General features: G+C 50.5%; 1 protein-coding gene across 7 annotated transcripts in view; it reads right to left on the reverse strand.

Moving 5' to 3' along the window:
* The window catches only part of LOC134535704 (uncharacterized), a 264,594-nt gene that overhangs the window by 13,799 nt on the left and 224,412 nt on the right, over positions 1-26,383 (reverse strand). For 6 of the 7 annotated variants that reach the window (XM_063374904.1, XM_063374902.1, XM_063374905.1 and 3 more), the window contains exon 16: positions 19,396-19,524. In XM_063374904.1, coding sequence (XP_063230974.1) covers positions 19,396-19,524 — 129 coding nt within the window. Of the gene's footprint in view, positions 1-6,853; positions 6,963-19,395; positions 19,525-26,383 lie in introns of those variants that run through there. The other variant, XM_063374907.1, reaches the window with a different exon arrangement.

The raw sequence follows: 26,383 nt of genomic DNA on the forward strand, positions 1-26,383 counted from the left end.
GCGTTCTGCTCCAGGCTGGTGGTGTACAGGCACTGGCCACGGCTCTCGGGCAGCAGGCTGTACACGCCTGGAACAACACGCACACGGCTATCAGCAGGTGCCGTGCGTGGGCTAGAAGCTCACTGACACGGCGTTCTGCTCCAGGCTGGTGGTGTACAGGCACTGGCCACGGCTCTCGGGCAGCAGGCTGTACACGCCTGGAACAACAAGCACACGGCTATCAGCAGGTGCCGTGCGTGGGCTAGAAGCTCACTGACACGGCGTTCTGCTCCAGGCTGGTGGTGTACAGGCACTGGCCACGGCTCTCGGGCAGCAAGCTGTACACGCCTGGAACAACAAGCACACGGCTATCAGCAGGTGCCGTGCGGTGGGCTAGAAGCTCACTGACACGGCGTTCTGCTCCAGGCTGGTGGTGTACAGGCACTGGCCACGGCTCTCGGGCAGCAGGCTGTACACGCCTGGAACAACAAGCACACGGCTATCAGCAGGTGCCGTGCGGTGGGCTAGAAGCTCACTGACACGGCGTTCTGCTCCAGGCTGGTGGTGTACAGGCACTGGCCACGGCTCTCGGGCAGCAGGCTGTACACGCCTGGAACAACAAGCACACGGCTATCAGCAGGTGCCGTGCGTGGGCTAGAATCTCACTGACACGGCGTTCTGCTCCAGGCTGGTGGTGTACAGGCAATGGCCACGGCTCTCGGGCAGCAGGCTGTACACGCCTGGAACAACAAGCACACGGCTATCAGCAGGTGCCGTGCGGTGGGCTAGAAGCTCACTGACACGGCGTTCTGCTCCAGGCTGGTGGTGTACAGGCAATGGCCACGGCTCTCGGGCAGCAGGCTGTACACGCCTGGAACAACAAGCACACGGCTATCAGCAGGTGCCGTGCGGTGGGCTAGAAGCTCACTGACACGGCGTTCTGCTCCAGGCTGGTGGTGTACAGGCACTGGCCATGGCTCTCGGGCAGCAGGCTGTACACGCCTGGAACAACAAGCACACAGCTATCAGCAGGTGCCGTGCGGTGGGCTAGAAGCTCACTGACACGGCGTTCTGCTCCAGGCTGGTGGTGTACAGGCACTGGCCACGGCTCTCGGGCAGCAGGCTGTACACGCCTGGAACAACAAGCACACGGCTATCAGCAGGTGCCGTGCGTGGGCTAGAAGCTCACTGACACGGCGTTCTGCTCCAGGCTGGTGGTGTACAGGCAATGGCCACGGCTCTCAGGCAGCAGGCTGTACACGCCTGGAACAACAAGCACACGGCTATCAGCAGGTGCCGTGCGGTGGGCTAGAAGCTCACTGACACGGCGTTCTGCTCCAGGCTGGTGGTGTACAGGCAATGGCCACGGCTCTCGGGCAGCAGGCTGTACACGCCTGGAACAACAAGCACACGGCTATCAGCAGGTGCCGTGCGTGGGCTAGAAGCTCACTGACACGGCGTTCTGCTCCAGGCTGGTGGTGTACAGGCAATGGCCACGGCTCTCGGGCAGCAGGCTGTACACGCCTGGAACAACAAGCACACGGCTAGCAGCAGGTGCCGTGCGGTGGGCTAGAAGCTCACTGACACGGCGTTCTGCTCCAGGCTGGTGGTGTACAGGCAATGGCCACGGCTCTCGGGCAGCAGGCTGTACACGCCTGGAACAACAAGCACACGGCTATCAGCAGGTGCCGTGCGTGGGCTAGAAGCTCACTGACACGGCGTACTGCTCCAGGCTGGTGGTGTACAGGCAATGGCCACGGCTCTCGGGCAGCAGGCTGTACACGCCTGGAACAACAAGCACACGGCTATCAGCAGGTGCCGTGCGTGGGCTAGAAGCTCACTGACACGGCGTTCTGCTCCAGGCTGGTGGTGTACAGGCAATGGCCACGGCTCTCGGGCAGCAGGCTGTACACGCCTGGAACAACAAGCACACGGCTATCAGCAGGTGCAGTGCGGTGGGCTAGAAGCTCACTGACACGGCGTTCTGCTCCAGGCTGGTGGTGTACAGGCACTGGCCACGGCTCTCGGGCAGCAGGCTGTACACGCCTGGAACAACAAGCACACGGCTATCAGCAGGTGCCGTGCGTGGGCTAGAAGCTCACTGACACGGCGTTCTGCTCCAGGCTGGTGGTGTACAGGCAATGGCCACGGCTCTCGGGCAGCAGGCTGTACACGCCGGAAAAAACAAGTACACGGCTATCAGCAGGTGCCGTGCGGTGGGCTAGAAGCTCACTGACACGACGTTCTGCTCCAGGCTGGTGGTGTACAGGCACTGGCCATGGCTCTCGGGCAGCAGGCTGTACACGCCTGGAACAACAAGCACACGGCTATCAGCAGGTGCCGTGCGGTGGGCTAGAAGCTCACTGACACGGCGTTCTGCTCCAGGCTGGTGGTGTACAGGCACTGGCCACGGCTCTCGGGCAGCAGGCTGTACACGCCTGGAACAACAAGCACACGGCTATCAGCAGGTGCCGTGCGTGGGCTAGAAGCTCACTGACACGGCGTTCTGCTCCAGGCTGGTGGTGTACAGGCAATGGCCACGGCTCTCGGGCAGCAGGCTGTACACGCCTGGAACAACAAGCACACGGCTATCAGCAGGTGCCGTGCGGTGGGCTAGAAGCTCACTGACACGGCGTTCTGCTCCAGGCTGGTGGTGTACAGGCAATGGCCACGGCTCTCGGGCAGCAGGCTGTACACGCCTGGAACAACAAGCACACGGCTATCAGCAGGTGCCGTGCGGTGGGCTAGAAGCTCACTGACACGGCGTTCTGCTCCAGGCTGGTGGTGTACAGGCAATGGCCACGGCTCTCGGGCAGCAGGCTGTACACGCCTGGAACAACAAGCACACGGCTATCAGCAGGTGCCGTGCGTGGGCTAGAAGCTCACTGACACGGCGTTCTGCTCCAGGCTGGTGGTGTACAGGCAATGGCCACGGCTCTCGGGCAGCAGGCTGTACACGCCTGGAACATATAGCACACGGCTATCAGCAGGTGCCGTGCGTGGGCTAGAAGCTCACTGACACGGCGTTCTGCTCCAGGCTGGTGGTGTACAGGCACTGGCCATGGCTCTCGGGCAGCAGGCTGTACACGCCTGGAACAACAAGCACACGGCTATCAGCAGGTGCCGTGCGGTGGGCTAGAAGCTCACTGACACGGCGTTCTGCTCCAGGCTGGTGGTGTACAGGCACTGGCCATGGCTCTCGGGCAGCAGGCTGTACACGCCTGGAACAACAAGCACACGGCTATCAGCAGGTGCCGTGCGGTGGGCTAGAAGCTCACTGACACGGCGTTCTGCTCCAGGCTGGTGGTGTACAGGCATTGGCCACGGCTCTCGGGCAGCAGGCTGTACACGCCTGGAACAACAAGCACACGGCTATCAGCAGGTGCCGTGCGTGGGCTAGAAGCTCACTGACACGGCGTTCTGCTCCAGGCTGGTGGTGTACAGGCACTGGCCACGGCTCTCGGGCAGCAGGCTGTTCACGCCTGGAACAACAAGCACACGGCTATCAGCAGGTGCCGTGCGTGGGCTAGAAGCTCACTGACACGGCGTTCTGCTCCAGGCTGGTGGTGTACAGGCAATGGCCACGGCTCTCGGGCAGCAGGCTGTACACGCCTGGAACAACAAGCACACGGCTATCAGCAGGTGCCGTGCGTGGGCTAGAAGCTCACTGACACGGCGTTCTGCTCCAGGCTGGTGGTGTACAGGCACTGGCCACGGCTCTCGGGCAGCAGGCTGTACACGCCTGGAACAACAAGCACACGGCTATCAGCAGGTGCCGTGCGTGGGCTAGAAGCTCACTGACACGGCGTTCTGCTCCAGGCTGGTGGTGTACAGGCACTGGCCACGGCTCTCGGGCAGCAGGCTGTACACGCCTGGAACAACAAGCACACGGCTATCAGCAGGTGCCGTGCGTGGGCTAGAAGCTCACTGACACGGCGTTCTGCTCCAGGCTGGTGGTGTACAGGCACTGGCCACGGCTCTCGGGCAGCAAGCTGTACACGCCTGGAACAACAAGCACACGGCTATCAGCAGGTGCCGTGCGGTGGGCTAGAAGCTCACTGACACGGCGTTCTGCTCCAGGCTGGTGGTGTACAGGCACTGGCCACGGCTCTCGGGCAGCAGGCTGTACACGCCTGGAACAACAAGCACACGGCTATCAGCAGGTGCCGTGCGTGGGCTAGAAGCTCACTGACACGGCGTTCTGCTCCAGGCTGGTGGTGTACAGGCACTGGCCACGGCTCTCGGGCAGCAGGCTGTACACGCCTGGAACAAGCACACGGCTATCAGCAGGTGCCGTGCGTGGGCTAGAAGCTCACTGACACGGCGTTCTGCTCCAGGCTGGTGGTGTACAGGCACTGGCCACGGCTCTCGGGCAGCAGGCTGTACACGCCTGGAACAACAAGCACACGGCTATCAGCAGGTGCCGTGCGTGGGCTAGAAGCTCACTGACACGGCGTTCTGCTCCAGGCTGGTGGTGTACAGGCACTGGCCACGGCTCTCGGGCAGCAGGCTGTACACGCCTGGAACAAGCACACGGCTATCAGCAGGTGCCGTGCGTGGGCTAGAAGCTCACTGACACGGCGTTCTGCTCCAGGCTGGTGGTGTACAGGCACTGGCCATGGCTCTCGGGCAGCAGGCTGTACACGCCTGGAACAACAAGCACACGGCTATCAGCAGGTGCCGTGCGTGGGCTAGAAGCTCACTGACACGGCGTTCTGCTCCAGGCTGGTGGTGTACAGGCACTGGCCACGGCTCTCGGGCAGCAGGCTGTACACGCCTGGAACAACAAGCACACGGCTATCAGCAGGTGCCGTGCGGTGGGCTAGAAGCTCACTGACACTGCGTTCTGCTCCAGGCTGGTGGTGTACAGGCACTGGCCACGGCTCTCGGGCAGCAGGCTGTACACGCCTGGAACAACAAGCACACGGCTATCAGCAGGTGCCGTGCGTGGGCTAGAAGCTCACTGACACGGCGTTCTGCTCCAGGCTGGTGGTGTACAGGCACTGGCCATGGCTCTCGGGCAGCAGGCTGTACACTCCTGGAACAACAAGCACACGGCTATCAGCAGGTGCCGTGCGGTGGGCTAGAAGCTCACTGACACGGCGTTCTGCTCCAGGCTGGTGGTGTACAGGCACTGGCCACGGCTCTCGGGCAGCAGGCTGTACACGCCTGGAACAACAAGCACACGGCTATCAGCAGGTGCCGTGCGGTGGGCTAGAAGCTCACTGACACGGCGTTCTGCTCCAGGCTGGTGGTGTACAGGCACTGGCCACGGCTCTCGGGCAGCAGGCTGTACACGCCTGGAACAACAAGCACACGGCTATCAGCAGGTGCCGTGCGTGGGCTAGAAGCTCACTGACACGGCGTTCTTCTCCAGGCTGGTGGTGTACAGGCACTGGCCACGGCTCTCGGGCAGCAGGCTGTACACGCCTGGTACAACACGCACACGGCTATCAGCAGGTGCCGTGCGGTGGGCTAGAAGCTCACTGACACGGCGTTCTGCTCCAGGCTGGTGGTGTACAGGCACTGGCCACGGCTCGCGGGCAGCAGGCTGTACACGCCTGGAACAACACGCACACGGCTATCAGCAGGTGCCGTGCGGTGGGCTAGAAGCTCACTGACACGGCGTTCTGCTCCAGGCTGGTGGTGTACAGGCACTGGCCACGGCTCTCGGGCAGCAGGCTGTACACGCCTGGAACAACAAGCACACGGCTATCAGCAGGTGCCGTGCAGTGGGCTAGAAGCTCACTGACACGGCGTTCTGCTCCAGGCTGGTGGTGTACAGGCACTGGCCACGGCTCTCGGGCAGCAGGCTGTACACGCCTGGAACAACAAGCACACGCCTATCAGCAGGTGCCGTGCCGTGGGCGAGAAGCTCACTGACACGGCGTTCTGCTCCAGGCTGGTGGTGTACAGGCACTGGCCACGGCTCTCGGGCAGCAGGCTGTACACGCCTGGAACAACAAGCACACGGCTATCAGCAGGTGCCGTGCGGTGGGCTAGAAGCTCACTGACACGGCGTTCTGCTCCAGGCTGGTGGTGTACAGGCACTGGCCATGGCTCTCGGGCAGCAGGCTGTACACGCCTGGAACAACAAGCACACGGCTATCAGCAGGTGCCGTGCGTGGGCTAGAAGCTCACTGACACGGCGTTCTGCTCCAGGCTGGTGGTGTACAGGCACTGGCCACGGCTCTCGGGCAGCAGGCTGTACACGCCTGGAACAACACGCACACGGCTATCAGCAGGTGCCGTGCGTGGGCTAGAAGCTCACTGACACGGCGTTCTGCTCCAGGCTGGTGGTGTACAGGCACTGGCCACGGCTCTCGGGCAGCAGGCTGTACACGCCTGGAACAAGCACACGGCTATCAGCAGGTGCCGTGCGTGGGCTAGAAGCTCACTGACACGGCGTTCTGCTCCAGGCTGGTGGTGTACAGGCACTGGCCACGGCTCTCGGGCAGCAGGCTGTACACGCCTGGAACAACAAGCACACGGCTATCAGCAGGTGCCGTGCGTGGGCTAGATGCTCACTGACACGGCGTTCTGCTCCAGGCTGGTGGTGTACAGGCACTGGCCACGGCTCTCGGGCAGCAGGCTGTACACACCTGGAACAAGCACACGGCTATCAGCAGGTGCCGTGCGTGGGCTAGATGCTCACTGACACGGCGTTCTGCTCCAGGCTGGTGGTGTACAGGCACTGGCCACGGCTCTCGGGCAGCAGGCTGTACACGCCTGGAACAAGCACACGGCTATCAGCAGGTGCCGTGCGTGGGCTAGAAGCTCACTGACACGGCGTTCTGCTCCAGGCTGGTGGTGTACAGGCACTGGCCACGGCTCTCGGGCAGCAGGCTGTACACGCATGGAACAAGCACACGGCTATCAGCAGGTGCCGTGCGTGGGCTAGAGGCTCACTGACACAGCGTTCTGCTCCAGGCTGGTGGTGTACAGGCACTGGCCACGGCTCTCGGGCAGCAGGCTGTACACGCCTGGAACAACACGCACACGGCTATCAGCAGGTGCCGTGCGTGGGCTAGAAGCTCACTGACACGGCGTTCTGCTCCAGGCTGGTGGTGTACAGGCACTGGCCACGGCTCTCGGGCAGCAGGCTGTACACGCCTGGAACAACAAGCACACGGCTATCAGCAGGTGCCGTGCGTGGGCTAGAAGCTCACTGACACGGCGTTCTGCTCCAGGCTGGTGGTGTACAGGCACTGGCCACGGCTCTCGGGCAGCAGGCTGTACACGCCTGGAACAACAAGCACACGGCTATCAGCAGGTGCCGTGCGGTGGGCTAGAAGCTCACTGACACGGCGTTCTGCTCCAGGCTGGTGGTGTACAGGCACTGGCCACGGCTCTCGGGCAGCAGGCTGTACACGCCTGGAACAACAAGCACACGGCTATCAGCAGGTGCCGTGCGGTGGGCTAGAAGCTCACTGACACGGCGTTCTGCTCCAGGCTGGTGGTGTACAGGCACTGGCCACGGCTCTCGGGCAGCAGGCTGTACACGCCTGGAACAACAAGCACACGGCTATCAGCAGGTGCCGTGCGTGGGCTAGAATCTCACTGACACGGCGTTCTGCTCCAGGCTGGTGGTGTACAGGCAATGGCCACGGCTCTCGGGCAGCAGGCTGTACACGCCTGGAACAACAAGCACACGGCTATCAGCAGGTGCCGTGCGGTGGGCTAGAAGCTCACTGACACGGCGTTCTGCTCCAGGCTGGTGGTGTACAGGCAATGGCCACGGCTCTCGGGCAGCAGGCTGTACACGCCTGGAACAACAAGCACACGGCTATCAGCAGGTGCCGTGCGGTGGGCTAGAAGCTCACTGACACGGCGTTCTGCTCCAGGCTGGTGGTGTACAGGCACTGGCCATGGCTCTCGGGCAGCAGGCTGTACACGCCTGGAACAACAAGCACACGGCTATCAGCAGGTGCCGTGCGGTGGGCTAGAAGCTCACTGACACGGCGTTCTGCTCCAGGCTGGTGGTGTACAGGCACTGGCCACGGCTCTCGGGCAGCAGGCTGTACACGCCTGGAACAACAAGCACACGGCTATCAGCAGGTGCCGTGCGTGGGCTAGAAGCTCACTGACACGGCGTTCTGCTCCAGGCTGGTGGTGTACAGGCAATGGCCACGGCTCTCAGGCAGCAGGCTGTACACGCCTGGAACAACAAGCACACGGCTATCAGCAGGTGCCGTGCGGTGGGCTAGAAGCTCACTGACACGGCGTTCTGCTCCAGGCTGGTGGTGTACAGGCAATGGCCACGGCTCTCGGGCAGCAGGCTGTACACGCCTGGAACAACAAGCACACGGCTATCAGCAGGTGCCGTGCGTGGGCTAGAAGCTCACTGACACTGCGTTCTGCTCCAGGCTGGTGGTGTACAGGCAATGGCCACGGCTCTCGGGCAGCAGGCTGTACACGCCTGGAACAACAAGCACACGGCTATCAGCAGGTGCCGTGCGGTGGGCTAGAAGCTCACTGACACGGCGTTCTGCTCCAGGCTGGTGGTGTACAGGCAATGGCCACGGCTCTCGGGCAGCAGGCTGTACACGCCTGGAACAACAAGCACACGGCTATCAGCAGGTGCCGTGCGTGGGCTAGAAGCTCACTGACACGGCGTACTGCTCCAGGCTGGTGGTGTACAGGCAATGGCCACGGCTCTCGGGCAGCAGGCTGTACACGCCTGGAACAACAAGCACACGGCTATCAGCAGGTGCCGTGCGTGGGCTAGAAGCTCACTGACACGGCGTTCTGCTCCAGGCTGGTGGTGTACAGGCAATGGCCACGGCTCTCGGGCAGCAGGCTGTACACGCCGGAAAAAACAAGTACACGGCTATCAGCAGGTGCCGTGCGGTGGGCTAGAAGCTCACTGACACGGCGTTCTGCTCCAGGCTGGTGGTGTACAGGCACTGGCCATGGCTCTCGGGCAGCAGGCTGTACACGCCTGGAACAACAAGCACACGGCTATCAGCAGGTGCCGTGCGGTGGGCTAGAAGCTCACTGACACGGTGTTCTGCTCCAGGCTGGTGGTGTACAGGCACTGGCCACGGCTCTCGGGCAGCAGGCTGTACACGCCTGGAACAACAAGCACACGGCTATCAGCAGGTGCCGTGCGTGGGCTAGAAGCTCACTGACACGGCGTTCTGCTCCAGGCTGGTGGTGTACAGGCAATGGCCACGGCTCTCGGGCAGCAGGCTGTACACGCCTGGAACAACAAGCACACGGCTATCAGCAGGTGCCGTGCGGTGGGCTAGAAGCTCACTGACACGGCGTTCTGCTCCAGGCTGGTGGTGTACAGGCAATGGCCACGGCTCTCGGGCAGCAGGCTGTACACGCCTGGAACAACAAGCACACGGCTATCAGCAGGTGCCGTGCGTGGGCGAGAAGCTCACTGACACGGCGTTCTGCTCCAGGCTGGTGGTGTACAGGCAATGGCCACGGCTCTCGGGCAGCAGGCTGTACACGCCTGGAACAACAAGCACACGGCTATCAGCAGGTGCCGTGCGGTGGGCTAGAAGCTCACTGACACGGCGTTCTGCTCCAGGCTGGTGGTGTACAGGCAATGGCCACGGCTCTCGGGCAGCAGGCTGTACACGCCTGGAACAACAAGCACACGGCTATCAGCAGGTGCCGTGCGTGGGCTAGAAGCTCACTGACACGGCGTTCTGCTCCAGGCTGGTGGTGTACAGGCAATGGCCACGGCTCTCGGGCAGCAGGCTGTACACGCCTGGAACATATAGCACACGGCTATCAGCAGGTGCCGTGCGTGGGCTAGAAGCTCACTGACACGGCGTTCTGCTCCAGGCTGGTGGTGTACAGGCACTGGCCATGGCTCTCGGGCAGCAGGCTGTACACGCCTGGAACAACAAGCACACGGCTATCAGCAGGTGCCGTGCGGTGGGCTAGAAGCTCACTGACACGGCGTTCTGCTCCAGGCTGGTGGTGTACAGGCACTGGCCATGGCTCTCGGGCAGCAGGCTGTACACGCCTGGAACAACAAGCACACGGCTATCAGCAGGTGCCGTGCGGTGGGCTAGAAGCTCACTGACACGGCGTTCTGCTCCAGGCTGGTGGTGTACAGGCACTGGCCACGGCTCTCGGGCAGCAGGCTGTACACGCCTGGAACAACAAGCACACGGCTATCAGCAGGTGCCGTGCGTGGGCTAGAAGCTCACTGACACGGCGTTCTGCTCCAGGCTGGTGGTGTACAGGCACTGGCCACGGCTCTCGGGCAGCAGGCTGTTCACGCCTGGAACAACAAGCACACGGCTATCAGCAGGTGCCGTGCGTGGGCTAGAAGCTCACTGACACGGCGTTCTGCTCCAGGCTGGTGGTGTACAGGCTATGGCCACGGCTCTCGGGCAGCAGGCTGTACACGCCTGGAACAACAAGCACACGGCTATCAGCAGGTGCCGTGCGTGGGCTAGAAGCTCACTGACACGGCGTTCTGCTCCAGGCTGGTGGTGTACAGGCACTGGCCACGGCTCTCGGGCAGCAGGCTGTACACGCCTGGAACAACAAGCACACGGCTATCAGCAGGTGCCGTGCGTGGGCTAGAAGCTCACTGACACGGCGTTCTGCTCCAGGCTGGTGGTGTACAGGCACTGGCCACGGCTCTCGGGCAGCAGGCTGTACACGCCTGGAACAACAAGCACACGGCTATCAGCAGGTGCCGTGCGTGGGCTAGAAGCTCACTGACACGGCGTTCTGCTCCAGGCTGGTGGTGTACAGGCACTGGCCACGGCTCTCGGGCAGCAGGCTGTACACGCCTGGAACAACAAGCACACGGCTATCAGCAGGTGCCGTGCGTGGGCTAGAAGCTCACTGACACGGCGTTCTGCTCCAGGCTGGTGGTGTACAGGCACTGGCCACGGCTCTCGGGCAGCAAGCTGTACACGCCTGGAACAACAAGCACACGGCTATCAGCAGGTGCCGTGCGGTGGGCTAGAAGCTCACTGACACGGCGTTCTGCTCCAGGCTGGTGGTGTACAGGCACTGGCCACGGCTCTCGGGCAGCAGGCTGTACACGCCTGGAACAACAAGCACACGGCTATCAGCAGGTGCCGTGCGTGGGCTAGAAGCTCACTGACACGGCGTTCTGCTCCAGGCTGGTGGTGTACAGGCACTGGCCACGGCTCTCGGGCAGCAGGCTGTACACGCCTGGAACAAGCACACGGCTATCAGCAGGTGCCGTGCGTGGGCTAGAAGCTCACTGACACGGCGTTCTGCTCCAGGCTGTTGGTGTACAGGCACTGGCCACGGCTCTCGGGCAGCAGGCTGTACACGCCTGGAACAACAAGCACACGGCTATCAGCAGGTGCCGTGCGTGGGCTAGAAGCTCACTGACACGGCGTTCTGCTCCAGGCTGGTGGTGTACAGGCACTGGCCACGGCTCTCGGGCAGCAGGCTGTACACGCCTGGAACAAGCACACGGCTATCAGCAGGTGCCGTGCGTGGGCTAGAAGCTCACTGACACGGCGTTCTGCTCCAGGCTGGTGGTGTACAGGCACTGGCCATGGCTCTCGGGCAGCAGGCTGTACACGCCTGGAACAACAAGCACACGGCTATCAGCAGGTGCCGTGCGTGGGCTAGAAGCTCACTGACACGGCGTTCTGCTCCAGGCTGGTGGTGTACAGGCACTGGCCACGGCTCTCGGGCAGCAGGCTGTACACGCCTGGAACAACAAGCACACGGCTATCAGCAGGTGCCGTGCGGTGGGCTAGAAGCTCACTGACACTGCGTTCTGCTCCAGGCTGGTGGTGTACAGGCACTGGCCACGGCTCTCGGGCAGCAGGCTGTACACGCCTGGAACAACAAGCACACGGCTATCAGCAGGTGCCGTGCGTGGGCTAGAAGCTCACTGACACGGCGTTCTGCTCCAGGCTGGTGGTGTACAGGCACTGGCCATGGCTCTCGGGCAGCAGGCTGTACACGCCTGGAACAACAAGCACACGGCTATCAGCAGGTGCCGTGCGGTGGGCTAGAAGCTCACTGACACGGCGTTCTGCTCCAGGCTGGTGGTGTACAGGCACTGGCCACGGCTCTCGGGCAGCAGGCTGTACACGCCTGGAACAACAAGCACACGGCTATCAGCAGGTGCCGAGCGGTGGGCTAGAAGCTCACTGACACGGCGTTCTGCTCCAGGCTGGTGGTGTACAGGCACTGGCCACGGCTCTCGGGCAGCAGGCTGTACACGCCTGGAACAACAAGCACACGGCTATCAGCAGGTGCCGTGCGTGGGCTAGAAGCTCACTGACACGGCGTTCTTCTCCAGGCTGGTGGTGTACAGGCACTGGCCACGGCTCTCGGGCAGCAGGCTGTACACGCCTGGTACAACACGCACACGGCTATCAGCAGGTGCCGTGCGGTGGGCTAGAAGCTCACTGACACGGCGTTCTGCTCCAGGCTGGTGGTGTACAGGCACTGGCCACGGCTCTCGGGCAGCAGGCTGTACACGCCTGGAACAACACGCACACGGCTATCAGCAGGTGCCGTGCGGTGGGCTAGAAGCTCACTGACACGGCGTTCTGCTCCAGGCTGGTGGTGTACAGGCACTGGCCACGGCTCTCGGGCAGCAGGCTGTACACGCCTGGAACAACAAGCACACGGCTATCAGCAGGTGCCGTGCAGTGGGCTAGAAGCTCACTGACACGGCGTTCTGCTCCAGGCTGGTGGTGTACAGGCACTGGCCACGGCTCTCGGGCAGCAGGCTGTACACGCCTGGAACAACAAGCACACGCCTATCAGCAGGTGCCGTGCCGTGGGCGAGAAGCTCACTGACACGGCGTTCTGCTCCAGGCTGGTGGTGTACAGGCACTGGCCACGGCTCTCGGGCAGCAGGCTGTACACGCCTGGAACAACAAGCACACGGCTATCAGCAGGTGCCGTGCGGTGGGCTAGAAGCTCACTGACACGGCGTTCTGCTCCAGGCTGGTGGTGTACAGGCACTGGCCATGGCTCTCGGGCAGCAGGCTGTACACGCCTGGAACAACAAGCACACGGCTATCAGCAGGTGCCGTGCGTGGGCTAGAAGCTCACTGACACGGCGTTCTGCTCCAGGCTGGTGGTGTACAGGCACTGGCCACGGCTCTCGGGCAGCAGGCTGTACACGCCTGGAACAACAAGCACACGGCTATCAGCAGGTGCCGTGCGTGGGCTAGAAGCTCACTGACACGGCGTTCTGCTCCAGGCTGGTGGTGTACAGGCACTGGCCACGGCTCTCGGGCAGCAGGCTGTACACGCCTGGAACAACAAGCACACGGCTATCAGCAGGTGCCGTGCGTGGGCTAGAAGCTCACTGACACGGCGTTCTGCTCCAGGCTGGTGGTGTACAGGCACTGGCCACGGCTCTCGGGCAGCAGGCTGTACACGCCTGGAACAACAAGCACACGGCTATCAGCAGGTGCCGTGCGTGGGCTAGAAGCTCACTGACACGGCGTTCTGCTCCAGGCTGGTGGTGTACAGGCACTGGCCACGGCTCTCGGGCAGCAGGCTGTACACGCCTGGAACAACAAGCACACGGCTATCAGCAGGTGCCGTGCGGTGGGCTAGAAGCTCACTGACACGGCGTTCTGCTCCAGGCTGGTGGTGTACAGGCACTGGCCACGGCTCTCGGGCAGCAGGCTGTACACGCCTGGAACAACAAGCACACGGCTATCAGCAGGTGCCGTGCGGTGGGCTAGAAGCTCACTGACACGGCGTTCTGCTCCAGGCTGGTGGTGTACAGGCACTGGCCACGGCTCTCGGGCAGCAGGCTGTACACGCCTGGAACAACAAGCACACGGCTATCAGCAGGTGCCGTGCGTGGGCTAGAAGCTCACTGACACGGCGTTCTGCTCCAGGCTGGTGGTGTACAGGCACTGGCCACGGCTCTCGGGCAGCAGGCTGTACACGCCTGGAACAACAAGCACACGGCTATCAGCAGGTGCCGTGCGGTGGGCTAGAAGCTCACTGACACGGCGTTCTGCTCCAGGCTGGTGGTGTACAGGCACTGGCCACGGCTCTCGGGCAGCAGGCTGTACACGCCTGGAACAACAAGCACACGGCTATCAGCAGGTGCCGTGCGGTGGGCTAGAAGCTCACTGACACGGCGTTCTGCTCCAGGCTGGTGGTGTACAGGCACTGGCCACGGCTCTCGGGCAGCAGGCTGTACACGCCTGGAACAACAAGCACACGGCTATCAGCAGGTGCCGTGCGGTGGGCTAGAAGCTCACTGACACGGCGTTCTGCTCCAGGCTGGTGGTGTACAGGCACTGGCCACGGCTCTCGGGCAGCAGGCTGTACACGCCTGGAACAACAAGCACACGGCTATCAGCAGGTGCCGTGCGGTGGGCTAGAAGCTCACTGACACGGCGTTCTGCTCCAGGCTGGTGGTGTACAGGCACTGGCCACGGCTCTCGGGCAGCAGGCTGTACACGCCTGGAACAACAAGCACACGGCTATCAGCAGGTGCCGTGCGGTGGGCTAGAAGCTCACTGACACGGCGTTCTGCTCCAGGCTGGTGGTGTACAGGCACTGGCCATGGCTCTCGGGCAGCAGGCTGTACACGCCTGGAACAACACGCCAATGTGCACCCCCGTGTTCCGGCAGGTCTTCCAACCTGCATTCAAAGTCAATTCAGATTACAAAAATCAGCTGTCAATTTCTAAGTGCACTGTAAAAATGGGGTGCTAGCGACACACTTTAAGATATCATTTAACATTTATTATTTAATGTTTTCCTTTTTTCGTGCATTGCTTAAAACTCGTATCTAGGTGTTAAGGAAATGAACTTTGGCTTAAAAAATATATGTTTGATACTTTTTTGTATAATTTTTTTTAAATTTGTGTTGCTGAACCTTATGGAGGGTGTCATAAACATATATAGTGACAAAACCCTGTTGCTAATTTACACATTGAAACTGTTCAAAACAATAAGTCTGCTTAGTAAAACAAGGTGACATTGAAAAAAATACCAACAATAAAAAATATTCTAAAAACAAGGCAAAATGCCCTGGAATAAACTTGATACGAATCACAAAACACATTCTACCAATCCTTTGATTTTACATGAAATTTCAAGATTCCTATATGGATGAATTTTGGTGGTTCATTTTACCAAAAACTTGTGTGAAATCAAAATTACAAACAAAGAATGGCCAATATTGTCTTTTTCATTTATTGGTTTCGTATAAAGCAATTTTGCCACAAGATTCGGCTCAACATTCTGTTAGTCTACACAATATAGTTCCCTCCACAAAACATGGAAATATTGGCAGACAATTTTTCTTTCGAGTACATGGCACTGAACTTTCCAGCTGCATCAAGACACTCATTTTTTTCTTTCCATTTCTTCTGTGGAAATATTGAGTTGGGCAGCTTCGGGTCCGTAGTCACCATCTAGCTGAGTAAATACACATTTTCATTTGGCAGATGTAAGGTTGTCGAATATCTTATTTTGCGATTATATTGAACAGCTGTTACACGTCCATGTATAACAATTATTGTCACATAACCGAGGCTGCAACTTACAAGAAATTTTACTGATGAAAGAATCCAGTTCGGACATTTGATATGTGAAAGGCCAGCACCCAAGCAGCAACCTTTGTTTTTTGATAAACTTGTCTGTTTGCCATCTGAAAATTTTAATATCAATCTCACAGAGCATTATTTTTTTTTTAAGTTGAATTGTTACTTAACAACTAATCAACTTAAGTGAAGCACGGATCAAATTCTATCATTATAGCTGGCTATATTATTTTTGCAGACATAATTGGAACATTGTTTTAGTTCTCCAATTTAATTTCTGTCACAAAATGTGTCTCGACAATTTCATGATAACCAAAAACGGGGTAAAGACCTAGCATCATATTGAGTTCTTTAGCAATCTTTATTTTCTGGAGCAATAGCTGTTCGAGCCCTTTTCGTCAATAGTGGAATCACTGGGACAGTTGGCACCTGCAACGATGATGTGAGACTTTTTGTATAGTAACTTGTCACATGATTGCTCATTCAAAATTTTACTAAATGTCTAATATATGAAAAACCTCGCTAAATTCCAATTATGAACTGGAATCAAAATATCTGATAATGTAAAAATAATGTACCCCAACACATCAATTTGCTTATTTGGAAACTTTGCAAAATTTTTTTTCCAGTCCATTAAAAGTTCTTTTATAATTTTTGTAGTATTTAAGTTGCCTAGATTAGCTTCCTGTGGGTCGAGCATGGTTCTTTTCCTCGCCACCGTCATAGCGACGACGCGTCGCCGTATGACGGCGGAGTTATGACGGCCGCGTGAAAATGCGAGCACGGATCCCATCGTCATATCTCTCCCGTCATCGCTAAGGCACCGTACCTACGACGGCTTGGCAATCGATAATATGCAGAGGTTGGCAGTGAATTTACAGAAAGGATGTGTTTTATTTGGCAGTTGGTGTATCTGCTAGCAATTTACAGCCAATAGAAAACTATCTACACGAAAACAAGATTGTGGACATTCGTAAAACTTAGGCATGATGTGTCTATCGAATTATATATTTTCCACAACTATATTCAATATTTATATCATTTTTCATTGTACGCCTGTTGGTTTTCCGTAAATATAAGTTTTACAGACTATTTTTTTCTCAGTAAAACACCTGTCACGTCTCAGTCCCAAAATATAATAAAATCATTTTACATAGCAAAGTCGTTTATGATTATTAAAAAGTATATAAGAAGGTTAAGGAGTGCATTAGAAACTGTCAAAGTTTGTAGTTTTTAATATGAAATTATTATTTAGCGATCTTGTGAAACGTGTTGCCCGTTATTAATATTGTTTTCAATTGTCAGTTGTTAAGTTGTTATTACTTTAAAAAATATGATGAAAAAATTTAAAAACACTTTTGTGACTCGACGTGAAACATTACAATACTAGACCTGATTTAATCATTATTTGGTAATTTTCGTCACCGTTCAAGTTAATTTGCCGATTTGAAGGTACCGAAACAACTCGGTGTGCTATACGTCCCTTAAAGACTGTTCAAAAAATACTACTGTTATATATTTAATTACATTATCCTTAGATTTGTTTATAGCATATTTTCTAGTACACTGCAAGTTTTATTCACACTATTTTGTACCGTAGCATATGTACTGGATGAATACGCTGATAATATTATTTATTTAGCATCTTTCAAGCTTGAAACAATATAACACGAAGTCGGTGTTGTTAATTAAATGCCTGAATATAATTTATTAAGTAAATTGTAGTTGACAGTATTGTGTGTGCATTTTATAACAACCAGAAGAGTAGAGGAACTAAAAATACCCTTTAACGGAATTATTTACTTTTCACACAAGCCGCTCCTCTCACAAATTACGATTTTCGTATTAACTATAAACACGAAACCCCTCAATTCTACATGAGACACTATTATTCCTACATTGTTACCATTTTATCATACTGACAGTACTTGAGCGAATCTTAGGTGAATAAAATACGTTTCAAAATGCGATACAGCAGGAGCAAACCTAGCCACCAACGAGGGTGGGGAGTAGGCCTAACCTAAAAGTCACTAAATCATGTGAGGAAATGCTTTCTGTTTAAAATGCGATAAAACAAAGGTTTAAAATAACCATCAGACTACTATGTATATGTATTTATCAGCGGCATTCTTGTTTATTTTCAACCTTATCAATGCATGTATTTTATTTTTACAAGTGATTTTTTTTATTACACATAAGGAAGCTGAAGGGAAAATTAGTTGTTTTTAGAAGTTTAATAAGCCACACGCTTATAGGTGTTTTACACTTAACTTTTATACAGAATAATTAACTTATGTGATGTTTTCTTCTATCTTGTTGAAATATTACGTTATTTTGTCTTGACCTTTATTTTTTTTACTATGTGATATGACAAAAGTAGGCAGATCGGCAGTTTTTTTAGTATGATATATTTTGGTAAACTGAGCATTGTGCAGTTAAAAATATCGAGAAAAAAAAGAATCAATGTGTCTTATTCACACGAAACATAGAAACTATTTATTTATGCGGCGTGATTATTATCGGAAACAAGTTGTTTCGAAGTTTGTTCAGAGAAAAACATAACCTTTTTTGAGATACGTCGTATATCTCACATAGGCCTACGTAATTTATGAGTAAATAGAATTGAGACAAAACCTTAAGTTTCACGAAAATATATTATTTAACTCATTCAAAAGAATTATTTCCCAGTATTAAATGAAAGTTACGCACGTAGTCAGCATTATGACGGGGTTATGACGGCTATGACGGCCTTACGACGGGCAAACCATCCCGCCTTACCTATGACAGGCATGTCGTAGCTAAGGCGTCTTACAGAAGGCGAAAAAAGATCCTTGCTCGCTTTTAGTAGCGAAGCGTCATACCGATGACGCGTCATCCCTATGACGGGCGAAAAAGAGAACCATGCTCGCCCGGCTGGTTTTTCTTGGTTACATACATAAAAATACATGTGTATTCAATTATTTGTTTCAGCACAAACTATACAAGCATGAAAAAAAATTGAATGTAGTAGAACGATGACTTTGTAAATAAACATTAATAATAATATTTTAAAATTCTTCAAAGCTAATGTAATTAAAAAAAAAAAATATTTTTATTATTCCAATGTGATGAAAAATTTAAAATACAAATCAACTGCATTAAACGATAGGAATTTCTTACGATAAATATTAATATAAATTTTACACAGACAGGATATGTACAAACACACTAGGTGCCAAATTGTTCCTCTGTGAAATTTTAAGTCATATTGTTGGTCTTGAATCAGAGCGTAGGGGGACTTTTTTCATTCATGCCAAATCCGCTCTTGACTTAATCCCAGTGCACTATCGATACCAGTTTCATGATTCTTATTGTTAACATGTGCTGATAATCAAACATTATTATTGTGCACGTAACCTTCGGTTTAAATCTTAGTTTGTAAACAGCACAATATAGTGAACATTTCACAGAGTCTTCTTTTATTAAAAAAATAGAAAATCAAATTTTATGAATAAAGTATTCTTATTAATATTATTATTATGTCAAATGTAACTTTTTGCTTGATGTTTTCTAAAAAAAATGTCCCTTTATTGCACCCCTGTGATTAGAGATACCATTAAAGATAAACAAATGCTGACCTTAAGGCAACAAAGATGACAACAAAAAAAAATTATAAATATTAAAAGAATGTGGGTAGCCAAATTGCCTCTCCAAAAACAAATCCCATTTAAAAGTTATTTGTAAAAACAACAAAAATGTCCCTATTCACCCCAGTTGACGGTAGGACTCTGAGAGAGCTGTGATGCATGATCAGGTACTAAGTTTTGAAATGATGTGTCTAATGGTAAAGTTTACATGAAATACACATCTACATGTACATACTTCACTGAACTGTTAGCCACCCAAGTCCTCAGCCTCGCAGGTAAAGCCTTACCTAAGGTGTTGGTGAAATTTTCGTAGTGGTCTGATGGCAACAGGGCAGCCAACATGAAGCCATCTTTGGATACGTCGATGCTGGCATCGTTGTGTATCTTGCACTCCGACACCACCACATTCTCGTCCGCTGGGAACAACAGAGTGACTCCACGTCTCCTACATTCCGGCCGGCAAGCTCTCAGATACCACTGCACACTTAGTGTACCTGCATGATTTCATCTTGGTTCACTGTAGCTGCATTGGCACGTCTTAGTACCCGCTGACCTCTGACGGAGAACTCCACTCCCCACGTAATCAACGTTTTCCCTTTGAATCGAGTCGTAGCCAACACTGAACTCTAGTTTACTGAACCCGAAGCTTATAGTGCACAGTTTGGTGTAACAATCTTTATCAATAGTATTGTACCAGATTTTAAACAAAAGAAATTGCCAAAATTAGAAGACACATTTTACTCTATCAATGTTATTGCAAGCTTCAGATATGTATCCAGTGAGCCATGCTTCTTATAACTAGACGGAAACTTGTGGTTGTCCATTTTAAATGTGAGGTAGTTCAAATCAATCCTTAAGCAAGTCTAAAACCTATTTGAAAACTCAAAACAATATTATATATATAATAATAATATATATATATATTATACAAAAAAATCTTTCACGTGCTCATTAAGTTTGTCTATCTGTGGTTATGGATAAGTTTGGGAAGTAATTACTGGTAATACAGTAGAACCTCTCATATCCGACCATGACAGGACCGGGCCATGGTCGGAACGGCCAAAAGGTTGGATATCGCCTTTCCAAGCTATACATTATGTACAGTAATACAACTTAATTTGTAAATATTTTTCTGTATACGTTTCAAAGATTTACTTTTGTTACATTATAAATGAGAAGATGAATACAATGTAAGCATACCTTACTTAAATAATTCTGTAATGGGTTTTTGTTTCAGTTATGTCAATCTTGATTTTGTGGAAGTGTTCCTTCACTAACAGTATTGAAGTTAAAAAAAAACATAGAACAGTACAAGATTATAGTTTAAGCACATTCTACACCAACAATCACGGCTCAACTGAGAGTTTGGACACGAAAACATGTAGATGCGTCACTTTTTCAAGTCTGAACAGGCTCGCCAACACTGAGTGCTAGGTCGGATATCCGGAGGAGTCGGTGTGAGAAGGTCGGATATGAGGGGTTCTACTGTAATTATTTTTCTTATAATTAAAGAAGTAATCATAACCACTTACAATATTATAATTTTTACTGTACCAATTAAGTACAGAAATTAATTAATTGTTTTATTTTGTAACATCACATTTCTTATACACAGTAAGTAGTTTTGCAATATGACTGATGTCCATCACATCAGATATTTGTGGTATTGCTATGTTTGTTTTGAGTGATAAGTGTTTTTGCTAGGGTTCACATACACATAAAAATGGGAACAAAATCTTGATGGGGAGCGACAATACATAAGGAAGACTGAATGATAAAATTGAACAATGAAAAGAATGATAATGTCTGTATTCACACTTAATCAACACAAAGTTTCACACGCACTCCACAACCAAAACACGACTATGAAATTAATAAATAGTATTATTCACGAGCTTAGCCTAGACTCCGGCTGGTGAATCTCGGGTGACATTCAGTACTTACGAAAGAACCGATAAATGCCGGCACAACACCATGAGAGTTGCCAGGAGCGTCAACAGACACGTCCGTCATCAACGAAGTCGCGGCTGCTACATAAGTTTGAAAAGGATGATATTGCCGATGATAAGATCGTTTATATAAGTTCTCTTGGACACGGACTGATTTTCAAAATGTTTTTATAGCTCCTTTACGAAAAGTCACAATGACCGTCATATTCCAACCACAAAACAAGTACTTGTTGAAAATACAGGGTGTCTACCAGATCTAGTAAATGAAATTCCCTGACGTTTCCAGGTTTTCCAGGTCTAAAACTTAATTTTTCCAGGTTTTCTTTAACACAATTATGACATTCCATGAAACTGAAAAAACTGCATAACAATACATTGATGGGTTTCAAAGTATTTCAACTTACTTAAATTAGTAAAAATATTATCTTCTTCTAGACGTGGCCAAAGTGACTCAATTGATGGCAACTAAAACATGCTGCTACAAATATTTCACACACTTACTTTTGCAAAAAAACATTAGTAAAAGGAAGCTCCCGTCAATTTCGCAGTGACTCAACTTTTGCGTCTATAGCACTTGCTTCAGAACGAGCCACATCCAACACTCGAGCCTTCTTCAACTGCAATGCCTTGATCTCCTCTTCAACTCTTCTTGTCTGTAGCTTCCTTTTCTTTTTGTTTTGTTTGCAGGGCTTCCTTAGGCCTACAACTAGCATTTCTTACATACTGTAACATGGCCTTGATGATATCAACATGCTCTACACCTCCAGAACGTTGAACAAAGTCATACACTTGTCGTTGTGCAATCAGTGTTTCTTCCTGCAAGTTTTCAGTCAGCAGATTAGAATTCACTGAAAATCCTCTTTCCAATGATGCATTTCCATCATCATCCTCACAAACTTTTGAAGGCCTGTTTTGGCAACTACTACACTGTATGTGCCTTAAGAATGAGCATCCACAAGTGATCAAAGCGCCAGTCTTCTCGAGAAAAAGACGAGAACAGTGCTTCAGAATCTTGCGAGGAACATACCAACTGATATGATCACTCAATGTTATCAGCTTCTTGTCCTGATAGCCACCTGTTTCGAAGACAACATTCTAAACTGTACTTCACACGCTGTTTCCTCACACCCAAATTTAAAGCCTTAGACGGACATAAGCAGGAAAGTCCTTTGGTAAGTTTGTACTTTAGGGGACTTTTGTCTTGAAGTTTTTTTACCATAACCTTTGGACAAGTCCTAACATCATTTTTCAGTAACAGGACAGACTTTTCTGGTACTTTCTCTTTCTTGATGGCATGGTGTACTGCATAACCCAACTTGATATTGTTAGCAGTCAATAGATTTACCTGGTTATCTACATCCAATCGAGATACATTGCGTTTTTCCCTAAAGCTCTTCAGTACCTCTGGTTTCACAAACTTTCCTGCCAAAGCTAATAAAATGTCTACCAGTGAATCATACAGAAAAGGTGCCATGGGTGCTTCACTTTGGAACATTGTAAGAAACAATTCCATCTCTGATGCCAAAGAGTGGAATAATGTAAATTTTACTTCTAGAAGATTATCTTCAAGAGCACTTTTCAATACATTGAAAGACAGATGAAATAGAAACTTCACTAACAAATTTCTTTGGATCACTGTAAGAAACAATTCCAGCTCTGATGCCAAAGAGTGGAAAAATGTCAATTTTACTTCTAGAAGATTATCTTCAAGAGCACTTTTCACTACACTGAAAGACACAGATGAAATAGAAACTTCACTAACAAATTTATTTAGTTGGGGTAACGTTTTCATGGCATGCTCAGCAACTGCAGTATTCCATCTGATTGCACAAAATTTCTTGGGAAAAAGCTCTGATCCAGTTATTCTAATGTAATCTGCCCTCCTTGCAGGTACATGCTTAAACAAAAAGTAACTGTGCCTCAAAAAACTAACAACGTCCCATTGTGTAGCAGAAATTCCAGTTTTGAAAGCACCATGGACCGTATGAAGCCCACAGCTACCAATTTCTAGCAACGATGGCGAATCTTCACCAAAAGTGTCTGTGATATGGATTTTCAAAGCTAACAAAAATGCCCAGTTTACGTTGGGGGCATCCATAATTACTTAAAATTAAATGCACCTGTCGGTGTAATCCGAACGCGGGAAGCACATGCCGCAGCACATACGTCAGCAGGATAACAGACGAGCTTGAACCAGTTTGTATCACGTGATTTAACGCCACTTCCGAATCCGATGGTAAATAAAAGAAAATGGACGTAGGAACTGTTCGTTATTTGCCATTCAAAAATAAAAATGGGAGGGGATACACTTGATGCTACGTCAATGCAAGCTGATCAATAAACAAAAAAGTATTGCTAACTACAACCTACCAAACAAAAATTCCCTGATTTTTCCCTGATTACAATATTCCCTGATTTTTCCAGGTTTTCCAGGGTCAGTAGACACCCTGAAAATAAAAATTTGTCACACAAACCAACTTCACCGACTCCAAGACACAAGTTGAAAATGATGTACTGTACGGGAGAACATCCAGTGGTTGCTTGCGACTCACGGCGCAGGCCGAAGGACTCGGTCCTCGGAACAATGGCGAAGTCACTTGCTCGTAGCTTCGAGCGGCTACCGACGATTGTGGTCTAACAAATTATAATTAAAAGGTTACGAAAAGGTTTCAACTTCGGTGAAACCCGGACCACGGCCAAGATGCTGAGTTCCTCCCGAGTAGAAAAAGAAAAGAACACAACACAAGTAGTGTCATGTTTGCGATGGGCCGGAAGCAGGGATGCAGATCGCTCTTCCTCAGTCCCTTCCCCCTCACCACGAACACCCAGGCTAGACCCTCTACTGCTGCTGCTGCTCTCAAACAGCGTGCAAGAGAATTAATATTACTATTTTTGGTACATTTCAGTTCTAAACCTGTAAGTAATTTAGTGCAAACTATCACAATTATAATAAATCATTTATTTTGTGCATATATATATATATTGTGGAGATACGTGTGTATGCCTTCAAATAGATCTGTGCAGAAATTCTTCCTACTTGTGTTTTGAAGGAAATGGCCCCACTTGGGTAGCCAATTAGATATGTGGGGGAACTAACTAGGCACCACTTGGGTTGTCAAATGGTTATGTGCAGCTGCTTCTCACCCACACACTTTATATGTCAGTGTGTGTGTGTGTGTGTGTATATATATATGTATGTATGTCTATATATATATATATATATATATATATATATATATATATATATATATATATGCCCCACTTCTATGGAGATAAACATACATGTAACACGTTGGGCTGTGTTAAACTGTGTAGAAAAATCGATATTACTTATGTGGCTCTCCGATGGTATGTGCTGATATTATGTAGGCCACGGTTAGGTGTTAATTAAATAGAGGTACAAATATACATAGGCATACACTAGGGTAAATTAAATTATGACATAACACAACACTTGTAGATAAAATATATAATTATTTATTGCAAATGAAAAATGGATTCAAAGTTTACTCTTATTAATTATATTTATTTAATTACTAATTATATTCAGAACCTAACTGGTACTTGGCATCATATATCACACATGAATTTCAATCAGGAGGAGTTATGGTGCGCACATTTAAGTTTTAACAAAGTCTTTATTCGGGTTCGTCGAAATTACACAGTTTTACTATATGTTTTTAGGGATCTTAATTAAATTTTCCTCGGCTAGTAAGGTTCGAAATGTCGTCGGTAGAGCTCAGAGCCTCTCAATCTATAGGACCTCTGAGTCGATGTAATAGTGTGTAAAACAGTTAAATTCGTATCAAAATATTATTTAAATTGTAGATAATGTCAAATTACTTCAAAATATCAATGTTTACATTTGTTTCTGACGGCGATGTGACGGAAAACGGGAGTTACGTGACGATGTGCATAAGTGGAGGAAACAAATTTTTGGCACTTTTAATTACTCACGTTTTACACTCCTAGATCATTTATCTTTTTAGATAAATCCTAAATTATGTTATAGACTCCCTAGAATAGATAATTAATCATCCTCGGTTCGGGATGCCTACCGCTCATTAGCTAAATTGTAGGATTTATTACCGTCGACGTCACAAACTACAGCTTTCTTAGCTGGCCATTATAGAACTCTCTCTAGCTTCTTAAATAAAGCCAGTTAACTTAACTTTCAAATGGCGGCCCGTGATTGCCCAGAACCAAAATCAGTTACATAATTTCCTCAATAAGACGTGAAATCCGCACGCAACAATAGCGCTGATTACAAAATTTCACGTACAATTTAAAACATAGAGCAAACAATAAATAAATAGTAAATAATAATAATTAATCTGTCAAAACAAAAAACATGTTGCAGTACAATATATATATATATATATATATATATATATATATATATATATATGGATATACAAATATAAATAACACTGCACGTATACAATATACATATTGTACGTTTGAACCCGGTGGGTTGGTGGTGAAAACTCTCAGCTTTTGTCTCTTTTGCAAGTTACGCAAGATAAAGTTTTTAGTTATTCTACTAGTATGTTGTGCTATACACGGCTGATCACAAGTTGGCCAGAGCCCCTCCATGCTACCAGGCAGCACGGGGTGCAAGTCAGACAGGCACAAAACAAACCTGAGCTGTAACTAATAATTATTATTGCTGTAAGGGCCATGAATCTCCTTTGCTACCCAGTCAGAAGTGAGAAGTGTCGAATGAAAATATGTAGGGAGTAGGCTACTAATTATAGGTCATTGAGAAATACTTAAGAGGGAGCTAACCAACAATATTTTAGTGCATACAGATAAAGTGATATACAAAGAGAAATAATTTCTCCCCCCCCCCCCCCTAAAAAAAAACAACAAAAAAACAAATACTGACATGTTTACACATGAAAAAAAATGCAACTTCGTATTTGGGCCTGGAGAAAAAAATGACGGAAAAAAGCGTTCCTAAATTACGACCACCTAGGTTAAACATGTAAATAAAAGTGCAAGGACTTAGCTGAACTCAAACTAGAATCTAAGTGACAAGGAGAGAAGAAGTATAATACATATAAGTTACTAATGTAGTTTTATGATAAACTTAACTTATGAGTACGGACAAAATCACATGGTGAATTGCAATTAAACCAAAATACATAACACCACAAAGCATGTCAAAACACAGCATTACCTCCCAATGCCAGTTAATGCACCATATAGCACCTAGATGCCTAGATGCAAGTTATATCATGCAATTAAGTATTACTTTACCCAAACTTAATTCAAATCATAAAATGTAATCTTTTAATGTTTGAAATTCAAGAAATGTGTTCTT

This window comes from Bacillus rossius, chromosome 10 (assembly GCF_032445375.1).
Source record: "Bacillus rossius redtenbacheri isolate Brsri chromosome 10, Brsri_v3, whole genome shotgun sequence".
NCBI lineage: Eukaryota > Metazoa > Arthropoda > Insecta > Phasmatodea > Bacillidae > Bacillus > Bacillus rossius.